This window comes from Bombus pascuorum, chromosome 15, assembly GCF_905332965.1.
Source record: "Bombus pascuorum chromosome 15, iyBomPasc1.1, whole genome shotgun sequence".
Lineage (NCBI taxonomy): Eukaryota > Metazoa > Arthropoda > Insecta > Hymenoptera > Apidae > Bombus > Bombus pascuorum.
The window spans coordinates 164,681-185,248 of NC_083502.1; the positions used below are offsets into that span (position 1 = coordinate 164,681).

Here is a 20,568-nt window from a genome sequence, read left to right on the forward strand (position 1 = left end):
ATATTTTGTAATTTCTATTACATTTCCGACATTTTCGGATTTGTTTCAAGTTTTACCAACATAATCATAGGAATCAGGCCCATCATAGAATGTTAATGAAATTTCAAAACAGTTTCCTATAATACACATAATACATACTATATTCATAAAAAGTTCCTATAAGCATTCGAATACTTTCATAAGCTACTGTATATCATCATCATATCAATGTTTCCACTACACTTTTTTTAAAATTACGATGAAACTTAATAACACATGCTGTTCGGATATTGTTTCACATTTTAATCGAACAACTTCGTTTTCACACAAGAGAAAATTATTTATTTTGAATTTTTTTGTAAACATTAATATTAATCAGAAATGAAAGCTTTTGAATAAAAGTGTAACATTTTTTTTCAATTCTGAGTTGTATACCCCAGTTCATCTTATAAAAAATTACTCTGAATTTTTCATTAATCGATGTTCCAATAATAATCGAGATTCTACTATATTTCTAAAACTAGAATTTTCAGAATTATCAGATTAGTAAGTTTCCAAAATTCGTATTGTTTTTATGAAAATTGAATAAATATACAAAAAAGATTTATTTCCGACGATTCGAATGATATTTTGTAAAATATGAGAGGGTAAAAGGTGATTTTGAAAAATATATTCTAATTTGACTAGCAGAATTTTTCACGTAACTTTATAGATTTGTATCGAAGTCATTATCAATTTTTTTCGTCTGCGGGATTCTGGAATGCAGAATTCACATAAGCCTTTTCTAAAGGTCACACTTAAATTTCAGAGGATAATCACGAAAAGGTTAATGACTTGTCAGTATGCATATTTATATTGACCGATGTCTAAGTACATTGAATAAGGATTTTTGAATCTCAACATAGCAGTTACAGAAGTATATTTAGATGAAAACTGTGATTCATCTAGAACGTGAACTGACGTCTCTTCACTATTTACTCACGATACACAGATTCGTTCCCATTCGCTTCATTCTCTCTACGTTGTCTCGTACGCATATACACCTAGTTAACATCAAAATAAATCTATATCTGGCATTAGTTATAATTCCAATCGGGGTTTATGTACACGACGGCGGAATAAAAGTACTATGCGCGAAACCCTTTTTCGTTACTTAGATTCTATAACGTATTAGATTTTTCTCATATACATGTATACATATATACTGTTAGTTTTGAATGTTTCGAACAGATAATGCTTGTCGAATCCTCGTAATACGCAGATTTTGCACAATGTCTTTTCCTTCTTCCCTGATTAGCGCTTCTCTTCAATTAGGCACTCCTTGCACTAAACGAACGAATAACGATCGTGTCGTAACAAACCACTACGTAATAATTCGTACATCTAAATAGCAAGTGTACATTAGTTTTGTTAGGACACTGACACTGTAAATAATTACTATGCGCCAATTAACTTGCCAATCGTCCCTCTATCGATTATAGTGCGCACTAATTGCAAGAATCGGGCTAGTCGGTAACGCTTTTATTATCCCTCTCAAACTTTATTCCACACCTTATCGCAGTATTTTAAACGACGACGAGGTTCAAACACAGATTCGCTCCACTTTTACAGAATTCCGAAAATACAATACGTGCATCGTGTCTTGTCGTACACGTAGAAAATGATTTTCCAAAAGTGACTCTTTCCTCATCGTTTCATTGTCCAACAACGATACTATACAATGTATACGATAGCACATTTTCGTAGATCCGCAACCACAGAGGCATGAATAAGAATCTACCAAGGCCTCCACATTCCTTCTTCGTCTTTTGCAGGTTGTTGCGGTTGTTGAAGAGGAGAAGGCGAACGAATCCCCGTGACGAACTCGCCACTCGCGTGGCTGGACGGCCTGTCTTCCGAGTGCGGCGGGATCGCTGCTTCCGTGGTTAAACGACCTATAAGCTGCTGTTGCTGCTGCTGCTGAAGGTGGTGCTCGACGTTAGCGACAGCTGGTAACGAAGCTCTCGTGTTAGATTTTGGTTTCTTGGAGGTAGTTGTAAAGTCAAGCGGCTGTTCCGGCTGTTCGAGTCGCGGACTCTTACTTGGTTTAGAACCAATGGCTGAGATGGCATTGGTAGCAAAGGTAGAAACGGGGGCGGAAGCGGAAATGGAAGCGGAAACAGAAGCGTTGCCGGACGTAGCGGCAGCGGCGACGGTAGCGGCAACAGCAGCAGCAGCAGCATTCACGGCAACGGTGGCCGCGTCCTGCCATTCCTGTATATCCTCGTGAGGCCGTTTCGCGGCGAGTTTGTCCGTCGCCTTGAGAAAAGACATGTTAGTGGCGGCCCATATGGCCGTCGGTGGATTCGGTCCGATACTGATACCGTTCGCTGCGGCAGCAGCTGCGAGCTGAACGTAATGACTAGGAAGAAGGAAAACTACTTGACCATCGGGCAGTCTGGATGGTATCACTTGCACGACCGAAAGCATGTTTGGATTTTGCTGTGAACTAGACGCCTGGTCGATAACTGGTATACCAGGCGGAGGAGGCGGAGGTGGATGATGATGAGAATCAAGGTTGGTCGTATTAACCTGACCGAAGGCAGAAGTTGGCCGGCTGTTGCCGTTGCTACTGCTGTTGCTATTATTGTTGTTTTCATCGCCAGCGGTAGTACTACTATCCGGTCGGGCTGGTTCGATATCCGGTATTTCGGCTTTTATCAAGCCGACCGGATTCAAAGTTGTACTACAGTGTGCAGTCGATGGCACATGATGCTCCAACGGACCGGGACTTCCCGAGCCTGTCACTCGATCCGTCACGCTTCCGGGACTGCTGCCTAATCCGCTATCCGGCCTCGAACCCAGATCCAAGTCTAATTCCGACACGCAACTATCCAAATGCCGTAGTAGCCTTTGTTTCACTGCAGGGTCCATCGGTGTCGTGTTCCCGGTGATTATATCCGGAGCATCGAGATACCGACTTACCTGCAACGCAAAGTCAAAACGAAAGTAAAATATCGGTAATGATACCCGTTTGTTTCAGTAGTATAGTAATAGTAGTGGAATCAGATTCAATCTGTACTTGTAGCTACTCATTAATATTTGGACACGGCACTATAGCTCCATATGTGTTGCTTTGTATAGGAGGTTATGATTTAAATATCGTATTGCTTATTCTACAATAATATGAACCACTTATTGCATCTTAAAAATATGCAAACATCACAGTTAATAAATATTTAACAACAATAACAAGTTTAATTTTACAAAAGATTTCTAACAAGAGAAAAATTGTCTTCTGTATTTCTTAAATTCAATGCGATATTTTTTTTATAAGTAGTACTAACAATTGCGCAATTTCAGGATAACTTTTATCCTTTTTTCTAATGATAAATTACACGTTGTATTTCATCATATCTAGCACGCTTTCCTTCTCCTGACATCTCTTGGTGTATTAGAAAAGTATTGCTGTTAATTTCTTCTGTGTCTCTCTGTATCTTCTATACTGATATTAATTATACGAAACGATTATACAAAATAAATATAAATTGTTATTAACAACAATGAGCAGTTGACGCAACGTTAAACTTGTACTTAAAACAAAAAGAAAAATTTGCTAAATTGCAGAATATAAACAAATGTCTGAATATTAGCATGACGTAAAAATAAGACAAATTTTTGTTAAAACTCTATTAAGCTTTATTGTTAAAAAAAATTATTTACGTGTTTTCAAGCTACATACGGTATTCGAAAATCGGGACTTCTCTGTGATAAATTATCATCGTGTACAGAACTCGATTGTTTATAATAGATACGATTCGCCATTTTGCTAAACTTAGAAAAAAATAGCGCGAGTAAAAGAAAAAGGCGCGAGAGTCGGCTTGATGAAAAGAAACATATCGGCTAGATAATGTTCATGTGATAACGGAACCTTTTTATTTTTTATCTTTATCGAACGAAACTTTTACCAATGTAACTGTGAGGTTTTCCTCATTAAAATAAGACCAAGCACGATATAATTTTGAGAATATTACTTAATGACACTAACTTACTTTCCTTCACCTATTATATATACATGTAAATGCGACTTAACCTATATAGCGTTCGGTTTTATTTTAATCATATTAATAATATTTTATTTTATTTTAATTTTGTAAAAATCAGAAATAAAAAGGTTTCATCATTGTCTCATAATTAATATTTTTTCATAGTCGATTGAATTCGAATCAGGTTACACTACTCAGCCGTTGAACTTCGCGGTGTGTCAAAAGCAATACTAGCCCCTTGGGGGAATTATCTCACCTCAGTAGTGGGGATGACGACAGATCAATTACGAGGAACATAGTGGCAATAAACTATAGAGAAAATGCTGTATTTTTGTAGAATAACCAATACGATATTTAAACCATTCCCTATTATACAAAGCAACAAACAATATAAGACTAGTGTTGTGTCTTAACATTAATGCGAGTAACTGTATAAATTCGAATCAATGTCCAAGGCTCGCTACATGTTATTCGAATACTAGGATTCGATAATCACAAGATAGTTTTGAACCTTGGAATAAGCAGTACCTGTAATTTTGGAAAATCTACTTATAAACTATTTCAATACTTGAACGAATCGAACTCCTTACAAATAGCAATTAAATTACGAGAATCAGAAAGGCATTATCGTTTCATTGAATTGTTAGAACAAATTTAGGAAACTTCTAGAATTATAGAGGATACACAGTATTTTTACAAATTTTATTTCTACGTTTGTACTTATGGCTGTTTAAGAATGATAGCTGAGAAAAGTTAATTCAAGTAAATAGAGAATTAGAGAATCTCGTAACAACTTCTAACCTAATCTATAGCTTTCTTCAAATTTGTAGCACACTATCAATGTTAAAGATAAATACAACTATTTCTGCACTAAATGCAACACAGTTGAGTGAAACGTACCTCTCTGGAGCAATCTTGATAACCAGCCTTATATCTCGACAAACCAGGTTGAGCAAGGGATCTTTGCCTTTGTAAATGTCGAACCGTTAACTCTAAAATGTCAGCTTTTTCAAGTTTACTATGCTTCGTGTTCTCCAGCCGGGCGCTGTCAAGAATGAGCGCCTTCAGCGCCGCCAACGACTGATTAATTCTAGCTCGCCGTCGCTTTTCCATTAGTGGTTTGTTAGCCTGAAAAATAAGAAACCTGTCGCTAGAATAATACAATATCAAATTATACGCGTGACCGTCGTCTCTAAAAATGTTCGCCTACCAATATCTATTCTTTCCCTTCTTCCTCCTTTCCTCCTTTCTTGTCTACCCTCTTTTCTTACTCCGTACAATACATAGGCATAATCTACGTATCATGATACAAATAAAAGGATCTAATCATTACAGAACTGAAAGAAAAATGAGTTTGTTTTACATGTCAGAGTTGGAAGAAATGAGAAAATGAAAATCGAAGGAAAATCGATGGAGGTGATGCAGAATGATGATTAAATAAATCGACTAAATAATCACATTATTATGAGTGTATTTTAAAATATAAAAATACATACTATAGTGTAATCAACAAATGGAAAATTTGTACGCGTATTATATCATTTTTATTTTCTACTTTATGCGACATTTAGAATTTCATAATACGCAAAAACGTATAAAATATCTAAAATAGAATAGTCCCTATGATATTTAATAGTACGACATCAATTTGCGCTGAGGTTATATGTGTATCTTTTTAATTATGTTTACGAAACTATGAATTTTCATAAATATCCACAATCTAATAATTAGCGATTTAGGTATTATCGTTGTTAGAAATTACAAACATTATTTCACAATTATATCGAAGATTAAAAAATTATCTTTATATTATATAATTATATTATATGTATATTGTATATTATACATTCACAAAATAATTATATGTATTTATCCAGGTTTCATTCATTATCTACTTCCTACTGGAAGATATTCTAACATCCACGATAAACATATGTTCAAAATCGTCGATATTCCCGCGCTTTTTTAGCACCCAAATGATTCCATTCAAACAACCTACTAACCTTCGTCGTATCTAATAATTATAAAAATAACTACATCGGGCTACATAAAAAATGCATAATTATAATTCTTGCGATAAAAAAATTAAAACAATATATATATATATATTATATGTATATATTATATGTATAATATACAATATACATATAATATAATTATATAATATAAAGATAATTTTTAAATATATATATATATATATATATATATATATATATATATATTTAAAATTATAAGAATGAGTATTTATATAATACATACAAAAATGAATGAAATATACTAAAGTAATTATAGAAAAGAAAAGAAGAAAAAGCATTAAGTGAAAGTGAAGATTTACTCACTCGACGACCATCCGAGTGTTTAGGGCTCGGGCTAAGACTAGGGCTAGGACTGGCCGACGGACTCGGTCCTTGGTGCACGCTCTGTTGATGTTGCGATTGATGATGATGGTAATGTCTATGAGTGTTGCCGGCCGATTTCTTTTCTTGATGCCTCAACGAATGAAGACGAGCGGTCATCTTAGTAGGCCACGCGGGCCTTCCGCTGTGACGACAATAATGGGAACGGTGATAACGAGAAAATTGGTATCGATAGTAATAACAATGGGAATAACAGCAACAATGATGATAATGATGGTGGCAATAACGAGAACCACGAGGACGTCGATGGTAACGGTAATGACAGGGGTGACAACGACGGTGGTCGCCGCGACGACGACGACGACGACGACGACGACGAAGCCGACGACGACGACGAAAACGACGACGACGACGACGGCGACGGCGACGACGGCGACGGCGACGGCGGCGACGGCGACGGCGACGACGATGACGACGACGACGACGACGACGACACCGACGACGACGACGACGACGACGACGACGTCGACGTCGACGACGGCGACAGTGACGGTGTCGGTGTCGGTGACGGTGTCAGTGACAGAATGGATTTCAGCGTCCAAAGTAATCGACTGGACGCGGCTGAGACACTCAGCATCTCGCGTTCTAAAAAGTTACGCGGCACCACTCTGACACAGGTGTACTTTCATTTAATTCCAACACTTTTGACACTAATATATAATTCTCGATTATCATCCTCCTGTATATCGTTCTTTTAACATATCATTTTAAAAGGTTCTGCCAATCACAATATAAACACGCATCAGCTGCAATGTCGTATCAGCTGCAACACCCTCGTCGCATCTTATTCTATTTCAAGAGTTCCACCGTAACGTGTAATTCCTCCTGCACGATACCACGCGTTTTCCATGCGGTGCGGCTCAGTTCGATCACTAAACTGTCGTTAGGCCGTTTCAAAGTTTTCACTGAAGACGCGAGCACATTTTAGGTCACCACGTGGCTCCTTACACGGTGCACATGAAACGACAGATTTTCAATCGTATCGTAATCTGTTCATTTCATATTGGACTCAAACTTTTTCCCATAAAGAATTTTCGAAAATTCTCACAAATCGATTTTAGAAAGAAAAATTATGATCTTATAATATATTATTCGATATTTTCTCACGAGACGTACGATTTTCAGTCATGAAGAGATCGAATTTCCTGTGTGTCATATTTACTGTTTAGAAACTAAACTCGCGAAAAAATTTGCTATCCGATTTATCGAATAATGAAAACGAGCGAGATTGAAGATTTCATTTTCGTTGTTTCCTGTTGGTGCGTTCTGCACTCGTCTACGTTGCGAAACGCGGCTTCATCCTCGCTGGACGGCTAACGGTGACAGACTGCGAATCGAAGAGCGGTAGCTGGCGGGCGGCTCTTCAGCAAGATTCGCGCGTGTGTGAGTCGTGGGCGAGAAGCCGGGAGCCGCACAGAGGATCGCGCCGCGGTTGGTCGTGCGTGTGGCGGGGGTAGGATGGTGGCTGCTTGCCAGAACCGCTGCTGTCAAGGGGCAGAGAGAGAGAGGACGAGGTTCGCTTGCCCGCTCACGCGCGCCCTTGCCTGCGGCTACCTTTACCCCTCTCTCTCTCTTTCACCCCAATCTTTCTCTCTTTTTGCCATTTCTAGCGAGTTGCTAGTTGCACGCGACCTACCTTGATCTCCTTCTTCTCTTTTTCGCCATGTCGCTTACTGTCTAACAACCGTTATGCGTCGTTAAAACAGCAACCAATTTTGATTGTCATGATATTTTTTTCTTTAAAACCATGACATTTCCAAACATTAAAACACAATAGTGTAGAGTACTCTATTTATCGCGATATGTATAATATATTAGGAAATGAACAAATCCTTGGTATATCGATTTACAAAATTGCAAATTACGATTTTTGAAAATGATTTTATGAAACTTTCTAAAAATATACGTTCCAGTGGCAAGAGAACTGCGAATTTTTTAAAAAGCATATAATTTTGGAAGCTACGTATATATCGTCGTCCTATGTACATCGTACGAAATGAAAGAAGACTTGGTATTAAACGCAACGAGCGAGCATCGTTACTGTCCACTGTGACCTTTAATCTGCTGCTATCCGTCTATCCGTCCGTCTACTTGGTTTCCCTTCACTTTCCCTTTTTTTATATTTCGTTCGTCCGTTTCGCTCGTGCTTGGTAACTCGCTGTCGCACGCTGCGAACGAAAAGGCGGCGATGGTAACGGCAGCGGCAGCAGGTCGTGTGCGTGTGACTGGATATAGACGAGGATAACGCCGTGGCGTAGGAAATTACGACGAGTTGCCGAAGAAAGGTGGTGGTAGTGGAGTGGGATGAGGGTGGGTGATGGCTCGTTGTCGGTGCTGGCATGGCACGAGCCAGCACGGTACGCGGCGTGGTCTTCGGAAGCAGTGGCGTGGCGCGGCGCAGTACGGCGTGGCGCGATACAGGGCGCGCGGCGTGGCCCGAATCGAGGCGTGCAGCAGCGGTAGCGCGGCAATGGTCGAGGGAGTGGAGCAAGTGCCGTCACAGGACAAGCTCGATCCGTGCTGTTCGGCTCGTCGAGGTGATGAGCCCTCGAGGCGGGTGGTGGGCAAAGGGTGACGAGCGGCAGGCGGCGCGCGGCGGACGATGGACGGCATGCGGCGAGAGGTGTATGCTGGCGGCGTGTGGCGTGCGGCATGGTGGCGTGGTGTGCGGTATGCGGGGTGAAGCGTGAGCCGTGTGCGGCGTGCGGCAACTAGCGTGCTGTAGAGACGGGCGGCGGCCGCTTCATGGATTATAGGGAGGGAGAAAGAACGATCCCGCCGAGCGACCGGTCGAACGGATGGACCGTGGAGACCGTGAAGCGTGCTCTGCACAGCCAGCCAACACACATATACACACCCACACAAGCATTTCGAGTGTGTTGGCGAGCGCGATGAAGCGGTGGCGCTTGAGGGGAGAAACGAGTGAACTAGCAAGCAGCAGTGGCGAAGAAGAGAGATACGGCGGTGGGTGTGGAGAGCGAGGAAGTGTGCACACGCCGCGCCGTGGTAAGGCGTCGGCACAGTGGGGTCGGAGGAGATAGTCGTCGGCACGCGCGGCGCAAACCTCTCTCTACCCACGCAAACGTAGCAACGTACGTGCGAACGAGCTCGTACGTGAGAGCGTGCGTGTCAAGCTGCCTGCGTGCCAGCGTGCCGCCCTGTCGCGTCGCTCGACCACCACGCCGAGCCGTGTCAGCGTACCGTTTCCTCTGCCTACGTATAGTACATACATGCCTCCTCTCTCTCTTGCAGCGAATGCAACAAACTGATGTTGGATTGCACGCGCTCGTCCAGTGACAGAGCTAATTAAATGGTTCTACTATTTCGTATTTTAAAATTAATCTCCGCGATCGAAACAATTATACCGGACGGGGGATGTAACCTATGCTCACTTTTTTTGCGCAATCTTTGGCTGCATAAGACACATTTTGGCTATAAATAATCGAACCGATTGCAAGGCACGTTGATCGGCGATCACAAATCGAAGATTACGCCTGATGTTATAGGAATATATAGTTATTCCTGAAAATGTAAATAAGTAAAGAAAAAGGGTGCAGATTATCAGTTTGGCTTCTAGGTTTGTTGTAAATCCAATGGATATCTTAAATACTCGTTAGGTCAAGAAGGTAAAGTAAATAGACAAGAAATGAAAAAGCTACAACTGGGTTAAAGAATAAAAATAATATATATTAGATTATAGAAATTGAAATGAGTAAATGGCAAACATAGAAACCCTGGTGAAGAAAGGGAAGGAAAGGAGCGTAAAGTAAAGATTGGAGCGAGAGAAAGTGAGAGAAGTGACAGATTACCTAGGTTTTTTCTGTTGCGACAGACACACATGAGAGAATCCCGTTGTGGATGTAGTTTGAAGTGGAAGAGGGAATGAAGGGAAGTGGTGAGAAAGCAGTCGCGAAACCTAGAAGCGCATACGAATAAGGAAAAAAATTTACGAAACTTTTCGCCGCGTGAGGCATTGCGATGCGGCCATACCATGACCACGCCATTGCCAAGCCGTTACCACGCCGTTATCCCATCGTTCTTTACTCTTTACCACTTCAAGCCACACATAACGCGATGCATCGTGGCATACCTCGCCAACGTTGCAGTACACTTTACATCGAGGGCTCTCCTTTTCTTTTTCTCTCCGTTGAAGCGTTTGCTTTCGTTTTAGTTCTTAAATGCGACCAGGTGAGGCGAGGTGAAACTTACAAAGACGCGTTTTATACGCACCTCGTCAACGTATTTTACCTCGTCTTCTTGTTTTACAAGAAGGGATGTAATGGCTAGAGAAAGGGTAGATAAGGAAAAAAGAGAGCGCCTAGCCAACGAATGATCGTGAAACCATAACGACCGCAATGAAGGATTATCAACTAAATATCTCGCTACATATCGATTTACTTTTTCTCTTATTACTAGTTTTTACTAGTTTTAGTGCTAAAGCTTGCTAAATTTGTTGAAAATTCTCGGGTCGTTATCTGATATGGATAAAAGATTTTGAATGGTTAATCGTTTCTTTGAATTTGAGCTAATAATCGTGTGATATGTACGCTTATAAACGGAGGTGCGCTTACAAATGAAGAAATTAAAATTGTACGCGAGCCAGAAAATTCTTATTTTTAAGGTAGGGTAAATATTCTGAATAAGGTGGGATAAAAATATTTGTCAAAAAAGGGAACGTTTAGAAAATTGATATAACGAAATCGAGTTCGAACATTCAACTTTGTATGAATATAACATTTTGATTTTAATGTTATTTAACTGTTGTCTTAATAATTTAGTCTATTAATCACGTTTTGTATAAAAATGTAATCTAATGCTTCCAAACAAAAATTCTTATTTCGAATTTTTGATTCGCGCACGAACACATAAATTGAGAAATGATTATTAGTAGATTCAATTAATTTTATTATAAGCATTTTACTTCTTCCCCTTTTTTGTATACTTATAATATAGAATTTAAAAATACATTAACATTACTATAAGTATAGAACAGAGATAGTTTCGAAATGTTTATTTCGAGTAACAATTACAAACTGAATTAGATTAAACTTGCTATAAATTACTATTCCTATTTATATGGTTCTTCGTATAAGTATGTAACGATATCAAATAATCTAGAACCATAGAACCTTCTAATCAGAAGCTAGAGTCGCATGGAGGCGCGATAGTTTTCTGAAAGATTCTTTCGAAGCTTCCGTCATCACTCTTTGGAACTGTCGTCTCCATCGAGTACAACTCGATCGATCGACAGCAAACTCAACGTGCCACGTACTTTTCGCGATAAGGTGGTCGCAGGGTAGAGAAGAGAAGGGAGAGGCGAAGATAGGAGAGGGAAAGAGCGAGTTTGCCCGGTGGCTTCAGCATTGATCGTTCCCAGAAGAAGAGAAGGAGCCGAGCGAAACGAAGAAGAGGCGTACACGAGAAATTCGAGACGCCCGGCGTCGCCCGGCGGCGAAACGTTATCCGGTATGCAAGAAAGGACGTCCTCATTAGCGGGACCCGACGTCGTTTCAGCTCAACAGGAGCGATCGTGGCGTGGCTCGACGTGATACCGCGTCAACCCGTCTTGGTTCAGCTCTCAGCATAGCTATTCCCCCGCCTCGTATTTACCGGCTACTCTCCTCATCTTCGATGATATGTCCGAAATATGAGGAAACGCTGCGAACCAAGAAATGCAATATTTGATATTTCATCGATGTATAATACAATTACTCGCGTTCACATTCGGACACAGCGCTGTCTTTTTATTTACTGGTTTGCACGGCAGCTGATGATTTTACGGCTACATCGATCATTTATTGTAACTTGAAAATATGTAAATTTCTGACGATAACGTTTAACCATAGAAGAAAAGAGATCGTCCTCTTTATTTCTTAAATTCGATGTGCTGTTTTTTCTTATATATTATGTATCTTCTAGTGATATCTGCTACAATTAAGAACTAATAATTGTGCAATTTTACGGTAACCTTTACCCTTTTTGCCTATAATAAGTTACTAATTGCATTTTATCAAAACTGGTATTCTTTCCTTCCTTTTCGTAGATATCCTAAAGGTGTACCTATAAAATATTGGTATAAAAATATTCCTGTTAATTTCTTTCGACGTTAATTATAGAAAATTAATTTATTTTGCAGCTGCAGCTGTTTCCAAGGATGTTAATAGAACGAATGGTTTCTAAGGATAATTATCGATATGGACTGAGTAACTGCACATGATGTCGAGTTTTGTGATGTTACTTTAACATATAAAGTCGATATGCGTCTCCGACATCGGTTGATATCGTGTGCGTTGCACGGTGGAGTGGAGGGTGATAGGTGAATCGGTCGGGGGTTGCTAGACTGGTAGTGGCGGTAACGCGATAAACAGATTAACGGCGAACTCGAACGGAGGTCGCAGTTTAGTAGTTGGGCATCGCAGCTCGAGGGATCAACCTTCCGTCAGGAGAGGTTCCAGTAGGGCGAACATGACCGAACGATTACGAAAATGTTGAGAAGAAGCATACATAAATACAGTGGCTATAAAAATATTGTCACACCATTGTATAAATTATTATATTTGCATAGCTAATTTTAGGTGCAAGTATGTTAAATTGCGTATAATTTAATGGTATTGTACTTTTATGTGACGCGAAAATAAAATATATAGAACCTGATAAAGAAATTCTTTATTGGAAAATAAGAGTATGTGCTTTTTGTATGCCAATACTTTTCGTAGTCACTGTACCTGCAATGAGAATGAAATTGCAGCAGACGCTGTATCTCAAGTCGGAAAACGTGTAGTGCTGTAAACTGTTAACTATGAAGTGTCCGATGAGACACGACTATCGTGACTATACATTAATAGTAAAATTTGAAACTAGTCGGGAAATGCATATACAAGTTACCAGATATTTATTGCAAATGTATATTTATAATTAGTAAAAAATTAGTATACAGCATGAGTAACTATCTTAAACGTATAATAAGTGCTAAAGATAATATTAAAAAATAATTATTAACACTTTGACTGCCACGGTGGTCATTGTTGACCGCTTCAACTTCTTGCAATTGTAAAAATTGAATGAAAATTGACTATTAGGGCATTTTGAATATAACCGACAAATAAAAGATACTTTGAAGTAAAAATTCTCCATTGAACAATTAAACATCTTTATTAGAACATCAATAAAAAAAAAAATGAGAACAAATATTGCATCCACATCTTTGAGGGGTAATCTACGAATATTATTATAAACACACCTTAGAAACTAATTGTAAATGCTGCTTTATAATCATATAATTGAAGTTGAAGTGTGAACATACCTTACTATTAGATATAGAATGAGCAAATACCGTTTACTAATATCTTCTACACGTTTCAACAATACATTCTGCACATTTTGCTTACGACGAAATAACGAGTGCGAATGGTTTGTTGAAATAAACAAAGGCTTGTTAAAATATGTCGTTATCAACTGTTACTAAGGCGCCACGGTGGTCACCCGTGATCACCAATAAGACAAACGGTCCATTGGGGAGGAATGTTGTCTTACATCATCAATTTATTATTATTTTGCCATTTGAATAATAAAAATACTCCCGTGGCGTCCTGAGCGAAACATGTGATTTCAGCGTGGCAGTCAGTGTTAATATAACGATGAAGATAAATCACTGTCTGAAGATTTTTGTGATCTTTGTGAAGTAATACTTGTATTAAGTATATGTAGCTTTTATGCGCATTTTCAGATAGGTTTCAAAGTTCACGAATGTAATCATAATGAAAGTAGATTTGCAAAATGCTTCGTACAATATACATGAGATATTTATAGTGTTTAAATACTTTTCAACGTGACTGGTCAACGTTCTAAGTACACTTCTCCTGTAACCTTGATCATCCAAAGCTTAATTTAAACCTGTACGTAAGTTCTTTTATAAAGAATAAAGACACGTGTCGATTAACAAAATACGAAATAATATGCGGTCCCCTTTTGAAGACTGACGATGAGTTTGAAAATTGAAGAAACATGGCCTTAAAGCAAAGATACAATGAATTACGGTATTTATTACTCCCAACTAATTAATTTTCTTCTGACACGTTTCCTTTTATCAGTGAAAGTAATTAAAATATTAACGAAGAATATAAGCAAGACATCCTGTATATGATGTATATGTGCTGCATGTGTATCTGCGTGAGTGTGAATTATCGGTTATAAGAACTACTCGTTACATTTAATAGAAAACTCTAACAGAATTTACATTCTTTAGTATACTATAGAGCACAAATGTTGCGCATGAAATAACTAGAAAATAAAAGCAGTGAAAAACGTTCAGTTTATACCAAATACGTATTGGCAAATAACACGTAGCCGCGAGTGTATATTATATTAAAGTCCAGTACTTTCCAAAATATTTCTCTTACTATTAGCTTTTCCGATAATAAATCGGATGAATACCTAAAGCAAACAACAATATTTCTTTCTTCTGAAATTTTGAATTTTTCACAAAATTCTTGGTCACCGCGTCTTTGAAACATACGATATGTACTTAACTTAGGTACGGTTGTCGTGGAAGCCTATAAGGGTTTGAACGCTGCTACGTGCCACGTCCACGCTCTAGAGAGTAGACTCAAGGTAGAAGATAGCTATACCTAGCCTAGGCTAGTCGCAAGTCGTAATCGCCATTCGCCACATCCCCCAACTGACTGCCTTCTCTTCCCCTCCTTAGCCACTTACTCCTTTCTCTTTCTTTCTCTCTTCCTTCCTTTTCGTTTCAGTTTCTTTATCACTCGCTCTTTACGTTGTTCGCGACAGTAAGCATGTATGCGTAGACAAAGACACAAAGCAAGTAAGAAAGGGGACACAGATGAACGAACGAGTAACCGTTCTTCTCTTCCGTCGAGTCCCCTCGGGAATCCGCAATCCGGCGTCCGCGATCTCGTCATCCACTCCCTTGCTTCACCCTCCGGTTTTTCTCTCAAGCCACATCGACCCTTGCTTCTAGAGATCCTTCGGATTTTAACTTGGTCCCTTGCACGAACCACTAGCGAAAGAATTCTCCAGAGAATCAAACGTGGACGATATTCTCGTTGCTTGATTCGCGGCTCTCTAACTAAAAGCAAGTTTTTCTTGTCGTATTTAGGTCAGATTTTTCAAATAGCTTTTTACTTTGCACATTGTGTCATTCTATACTCCTTGGTTTCTTTTTCATGATTTTTCAAATAAGGTAATCCAATTTGACGTTATAAACGAATACTGGCGGTTTAATTCTGTCACGTTCACAGTTATAGTCTTCCATAAGAGATGTTTCTTTTGGTTTTGCGATTTTTATGTTTCATTTTAAGATAATCTTACAATGCATTTGTAAAATTTTGTAATTTCTTAAATTTAAGAAAAATACGAAAGAATTGCTGTAGATACGTATGCGTGATTTATGGTTTCAATTTTCTGCATATGCACACATGTTTTTTATATTAGAAACCTCGTTGTTTGTTGAAATGAAAGTAAAATCGAAACGTCGAAAGTTGAGGATATATGGTGTACTCAAAAAATTGAGATTTTCTTAAAATTTTACCAAATTTCTTTCTATGAAAAATATTGAAAAATATACAATATTGTTCAAAGATGTTCATTGCTGAGATAACGTAATAAATGATGTAATAAATCATACTATCGTGTTAATTCAAATTGCTATATTTGACCAAAAAGTGGTCAAAAGGAGAAAAATGAATTTTAATATTTAACAACTAGAAATCGATTTCACATATGTCCAATATAGAGATTGTTATATCTTCAATTTCAATGGATATACGGTCTGATATTCTTATTTAATGTACAACATTTTTGTGCTATGTGATGGCAATGGCTTGAACTAAGCAAAAATTGCGGATACGTTCTTGCGACTTACCATGACAGCTGTATACGCACATAACAAATTGACTGTGGATTGTGAATGGGTTAAGAAGCTCTTTACCTTGAAGTTTTTTAAATTCTGACCTAAGAGTTATAAAAAATCACTTTTCTTCATAAATATATACTTCTGAATGGACTGTGGAATTTTATGCATTTATATAAAATTTGATCATGCAAAAGTACATAGGATACACATAACCTAGAAAAATATGTCAAACGTCAAAAATATAATAATATTCGTTACAAGTTTGTACGGATAAAACGCTTCTCCGTGCAGATTCCACTTTTTTAATTTATATATTTTAATTTATATATTCACTTTTTTATTTATATTCGATAAAATAATGAATTTGTTCAAATAATCGTAGTCTACTTACGAGCATGCCAACTATTATAAAATCCAACGGTGTGAATCAGTAAAGACAACATTTCTCGAAACACGATCGAAGAATGAGCAAGAGAGATACGCGAAATAAAGAGGTTGGTATGATAGGAAGACTATGGGTAGGTCTGGGTTAGGAAGTGCGGTGAAAAGCGGCTCGAAGGTAATAGAGCGGTGCAACGAGCAGACACCTCGCAATTTAGCTAATGGCTTCCCACTGGTATCGTGGTGGCTCCAGATACACGAATACGCAACATACGCTAGCTACTTTTCTCGTTTAACTCAAACTATATTTTCTGTTCTCCTAGTATGGTACAATCCTACTTATAGCCATTTGCCTTATCCATTCTTTAAGATTTCTTCGCTTGAAAAAAAAAAAAAACATTCAATCTCGACGTTTGTGTCAATGGTATAGAAACGATAGCCAGTTATTGGATACTGTATATAGTGACTCACGAAATTATTTAAACATTTACCGGAGAATTTTTTTTATAGGTATATGTACATATTATACGCATTATATAAAATCTCTCAAAATTTTGTTATGATACAAAAGTACAATTTGAAACCGATTGGGAAATGTATATAAAAATTAAAAAACACGTGTATTGTAAATATATACTTGGCGAGAAATTAACATATAGCATTAATAGTAATCTTAAACATATAGGTAATGTTACAGATGTCCTCGCTGCATATATTATGGTCTGTAGTGACTTATCGAAAATCGCCTGTTTTCGAAGAAAAAATCTGTAGGTTTTGTACATTTGTACGAATTTGCTGCGGCATCCGCGTCAACGTGGATCTCTCAGCGCAGTCCGGTGTGTAAGTCGAACGTGCAAGCGTGCGGTCGTGCGAGCGTGCAGCGCGCGCGGCCCGATTTCAAAGTGAACCGTTAAATTATTCGTGGCGCTTTCGAGCGACAAATGGACCAGTGAGACGTTTTAAAGGGTCTCGGGAGTCGGACGTCTATAAATAGGCAGATTAAGGAAACGTTTAAAATTAGCATACACAGGTGTATTGTAAACGCGCACACGCACTCGAAGGTATCAGACTGATTAAATTTACCAAATCTAATTTTTTGAAAAAATTACACCTTTCGTGTTGAGCAGCAGAAAAAGGAAGAAGAGCAGCTGAAGGTTTGGAAATTTTCGTTTACATCGTATTCTTCGAAATTTAAATAGATGCACAATTCGCTAATTCGATACAGGTAGTTAAGAAAGTATTAACATTTAACTTCTTGAACAAATAATTATTAAACAAATGCAGAATAAACAAGTAATAATAGATAATTAAATAGATATATAAATTAATATAATGATTCAAATATTTTATAGATAAGTGCACTTAGATGTATTATAAAAAATCTTATCATCGTTTCTCTGTGCAAATGTATAATTTAAAAAATTTCTTGTATTTTTAGTATTAATTAGATACAGAAATAGATACTTTTAAGCTATCTGTAGGAATTATTATAGAAATATATATCTTAACCTACCTTTAGACAGAAAAATGACAATTACAACATTATTTTATAAAATTTACCCCACCATTCACAATTATCTACATTATCATCGGATAAAATATAAATTTATAAATAATAGGCCATCTATTTTTTGAAACTATGAATAATTGACCAGAACAATGAAATTAAAGGAAAATCTAGAGTATTTAAATTATCTTGGAACATACAATTATTTATACCGTCATTTTGTAACAAATAGGTACATTCGTGGAAATAAATTATTTATTTTTTGGAACCTTGAATACAAATTGTTTATCAGAATGATAGCATTTAATGAAAATTTGGAATAATTAAATTATGCTATCAACAATGCTTAAATTATAACAAACAAACGTATAGAAATAAATCGCGTATTTTTTAAAATTCGAGGTACCAGCTCACGACTTCCTTCAAAATCAAGTTGCTCATTTCCACTTCTCTCTCTCTCTCTCCTTCTCTCTTTCGATTGCTTCATCATTCATCTATTAATTCTCAAACACATAAAACTCATACGAAAACTGGAAAGAAATATACCAAGTACATATGTACTTAGGTCAAAACCGATCGTCAAAAAAAGAAATAAGAATATACACAAAACAAAGAGAAAGAGAGAGAGAGGAAGAGAAACACGTACGGTGCATCGACGCGACGCAGAAAAGCGTGCATCCTGCTTAGCGACATGCCTCGCTGATACACACATATACATATATGGTCATGGAATATTGATATGTAAATATAGCGGCTCCGGTAGCGGCAGTGCAACGATGGTTATAGGGGCGCTAGCAGGTTAACGAGCGACTCGTAGAGTGCGCGACGGCGCGGCGGGGTAAAGAGATAGATAGGAAAGTTAAGAGCGAGAAAGAGAAGGCAAGAGGAAGAGAGAAGTAGCTAGGTCTCCCAAAGTCTGTAGGTTGATGGAGGTCGAGGGTGAGACAGATAGATGGATGGATGGATGGATGGATGGATGGATGGATGGATGGATGGATGGATGGATAGATAGGTGGTGAGAGCGAGGGAAAAGAAAAGAACGAGAAAACGACAGACAAAAGAGAAAAATAGGAAGAAGAGCACGGACGAGAACAGTGGCAGGGGTAGAAGCGGTAGCAGGAGACCAAAGTAGGATGAGGCAGCATCGGGATGGGCGAGCGAAGAGTCGAGGGGCAGGGGAGTTGGGTCGCTGCCGGCAGTATAACAGAGACGGTCGGGCGTGCCGCGGAGCGTGCCACCAAAGGGGATGAGAATTTTCCACAAGCTGCAGAATTATTGTCCCCATTGATCTAACTTAAAATATCTTCAAAAAATCAACCATTATACCAAACAAACAATATTTGTTACGTAAGAATTGTTTTCTATGATCGATGATAAATCAGAGAGAAAATTTTTTTTTTACATGCAAGAGCGAATGAAGGAATCGCATGCATAAATGGCGGATTGGACAATAGGAACTCGGTGGTGTATAGGGACATGCCCTGCGGGACACGGAACGGGGTGGTTGGAACGGGCCGCGGAAACACGGAGAGGGCGGGAACACGTCGGTCGAGCGAGGGTTGCCGCGCTGTGAGCCGGAGAACGGGGATGTAGAAGGGTGACTATGGCTTCGTATGTATGCCTCTCTACGAACAGACTTTTATAACTGTGAGCGCACTCGCGAGCGCGCGTGACTGAAACCGCCAGTGGTACTATCTACGAGGGCACGTAGAGTCGAAGGGTATCATCTATAGACGAACACCTGGAAGAGAGTATCCCGTCGCTTCACCGCGACGTGTAAAATCTCTCTATCTTCGTCTCTCGCCTCCGACGATCTTCTCACTTCTCACTTCTCACGTCTAGTCTGCATTTTTCCTACTCGGATCAACAGCCTTGTTCGGGTCCACGCGCGTCCTTCTCTTCCAAGATTTAGCTACTTCCATCTCGATCTCTCGCGAGAGATACGTCAAGTTTCCTTGGACATACCATCGTCATTGGTGGTTTTGTTGTTGATCTTGGTCTTTTTCTCTTTATTGATTCTATATTATCGTACTATATATCATTGTCAGCTGCGACACGTTCACCAACTCATGAGTTTCTCACGTTAAATGTAGAATCGAAAAATAATTAAATTATTGGCAATCAAGATTATTATCTATATAAGAAGAAGATAATTTTCTTTGTAATATTCAGAGAAATTTCATACATTTCTTACGTAAATACGTTCTATCTCTAGAAAAACGTTCAATTCTGTTTTTAAAAAAAATTATTTAAATATTGAACATTTCAAATATGTACATAGGTTCGTTAAATTCGTTGTATCTCTGGAAAAATATTCGTTTCCTCTTCTTCTTAAAATGTAATAATAAATGTCAAGAATCCACTGATCGTACAAAACTTCATAGA

General features: G+C 38.4%; 1 protein-coding gene across 3 annotated transcripts; it reads right to left on the reverse strand.

Annotated features, from left to right (window-relative positions):
* Positions 1 to 809: 809 nt before the first annotated feature.
* On the reverse strand, positions 810 to 7,918 carry LOC132914630 (protein hairy). Of its 3 annotated transcripts, none has more exons than XM_060973895.1 (4): positions 6,344 to 6,473; positions 5,215 to 5,298; positions 4,905 to 5,132; positions 810 to 2,943 (listed from the first exon to the last, which is right to left on the reverse strand). In XM_060973895.1, the coding sequence occupies exons 3-4, from the start codon at positions 5,115 to 5,117 to the stop codon at positions 1,756 to 1,758; spliced, it is 1,401 nt and encodes a 466-aa protein (XP_060829878.1). In that variant the 5' UTR covers positions 5,118 to 5,132; positions 5,215 to 5,298; positions 6,344 to 6,473; the 3' UTR covers positions 810 to 1,755. The 3 variants fall into 3 exon arrangements, with proteins under 3 accessions (XP_060829878.1, XP_060829877.1, XP_060829875.1); XM_060973894.1 differs by having other exon boundaries at positions 5,215 to 5,341; positions 6,344 to 6,465; XM_060973892.1 differs by lacking the exon at positions 5,215 to 5,298 and having other exon boundaries at positions 6,344 to 7,918.
* Between the last annotated feature and the right edge of the window lie 12,650 nt (positions 7,919 to 20,568).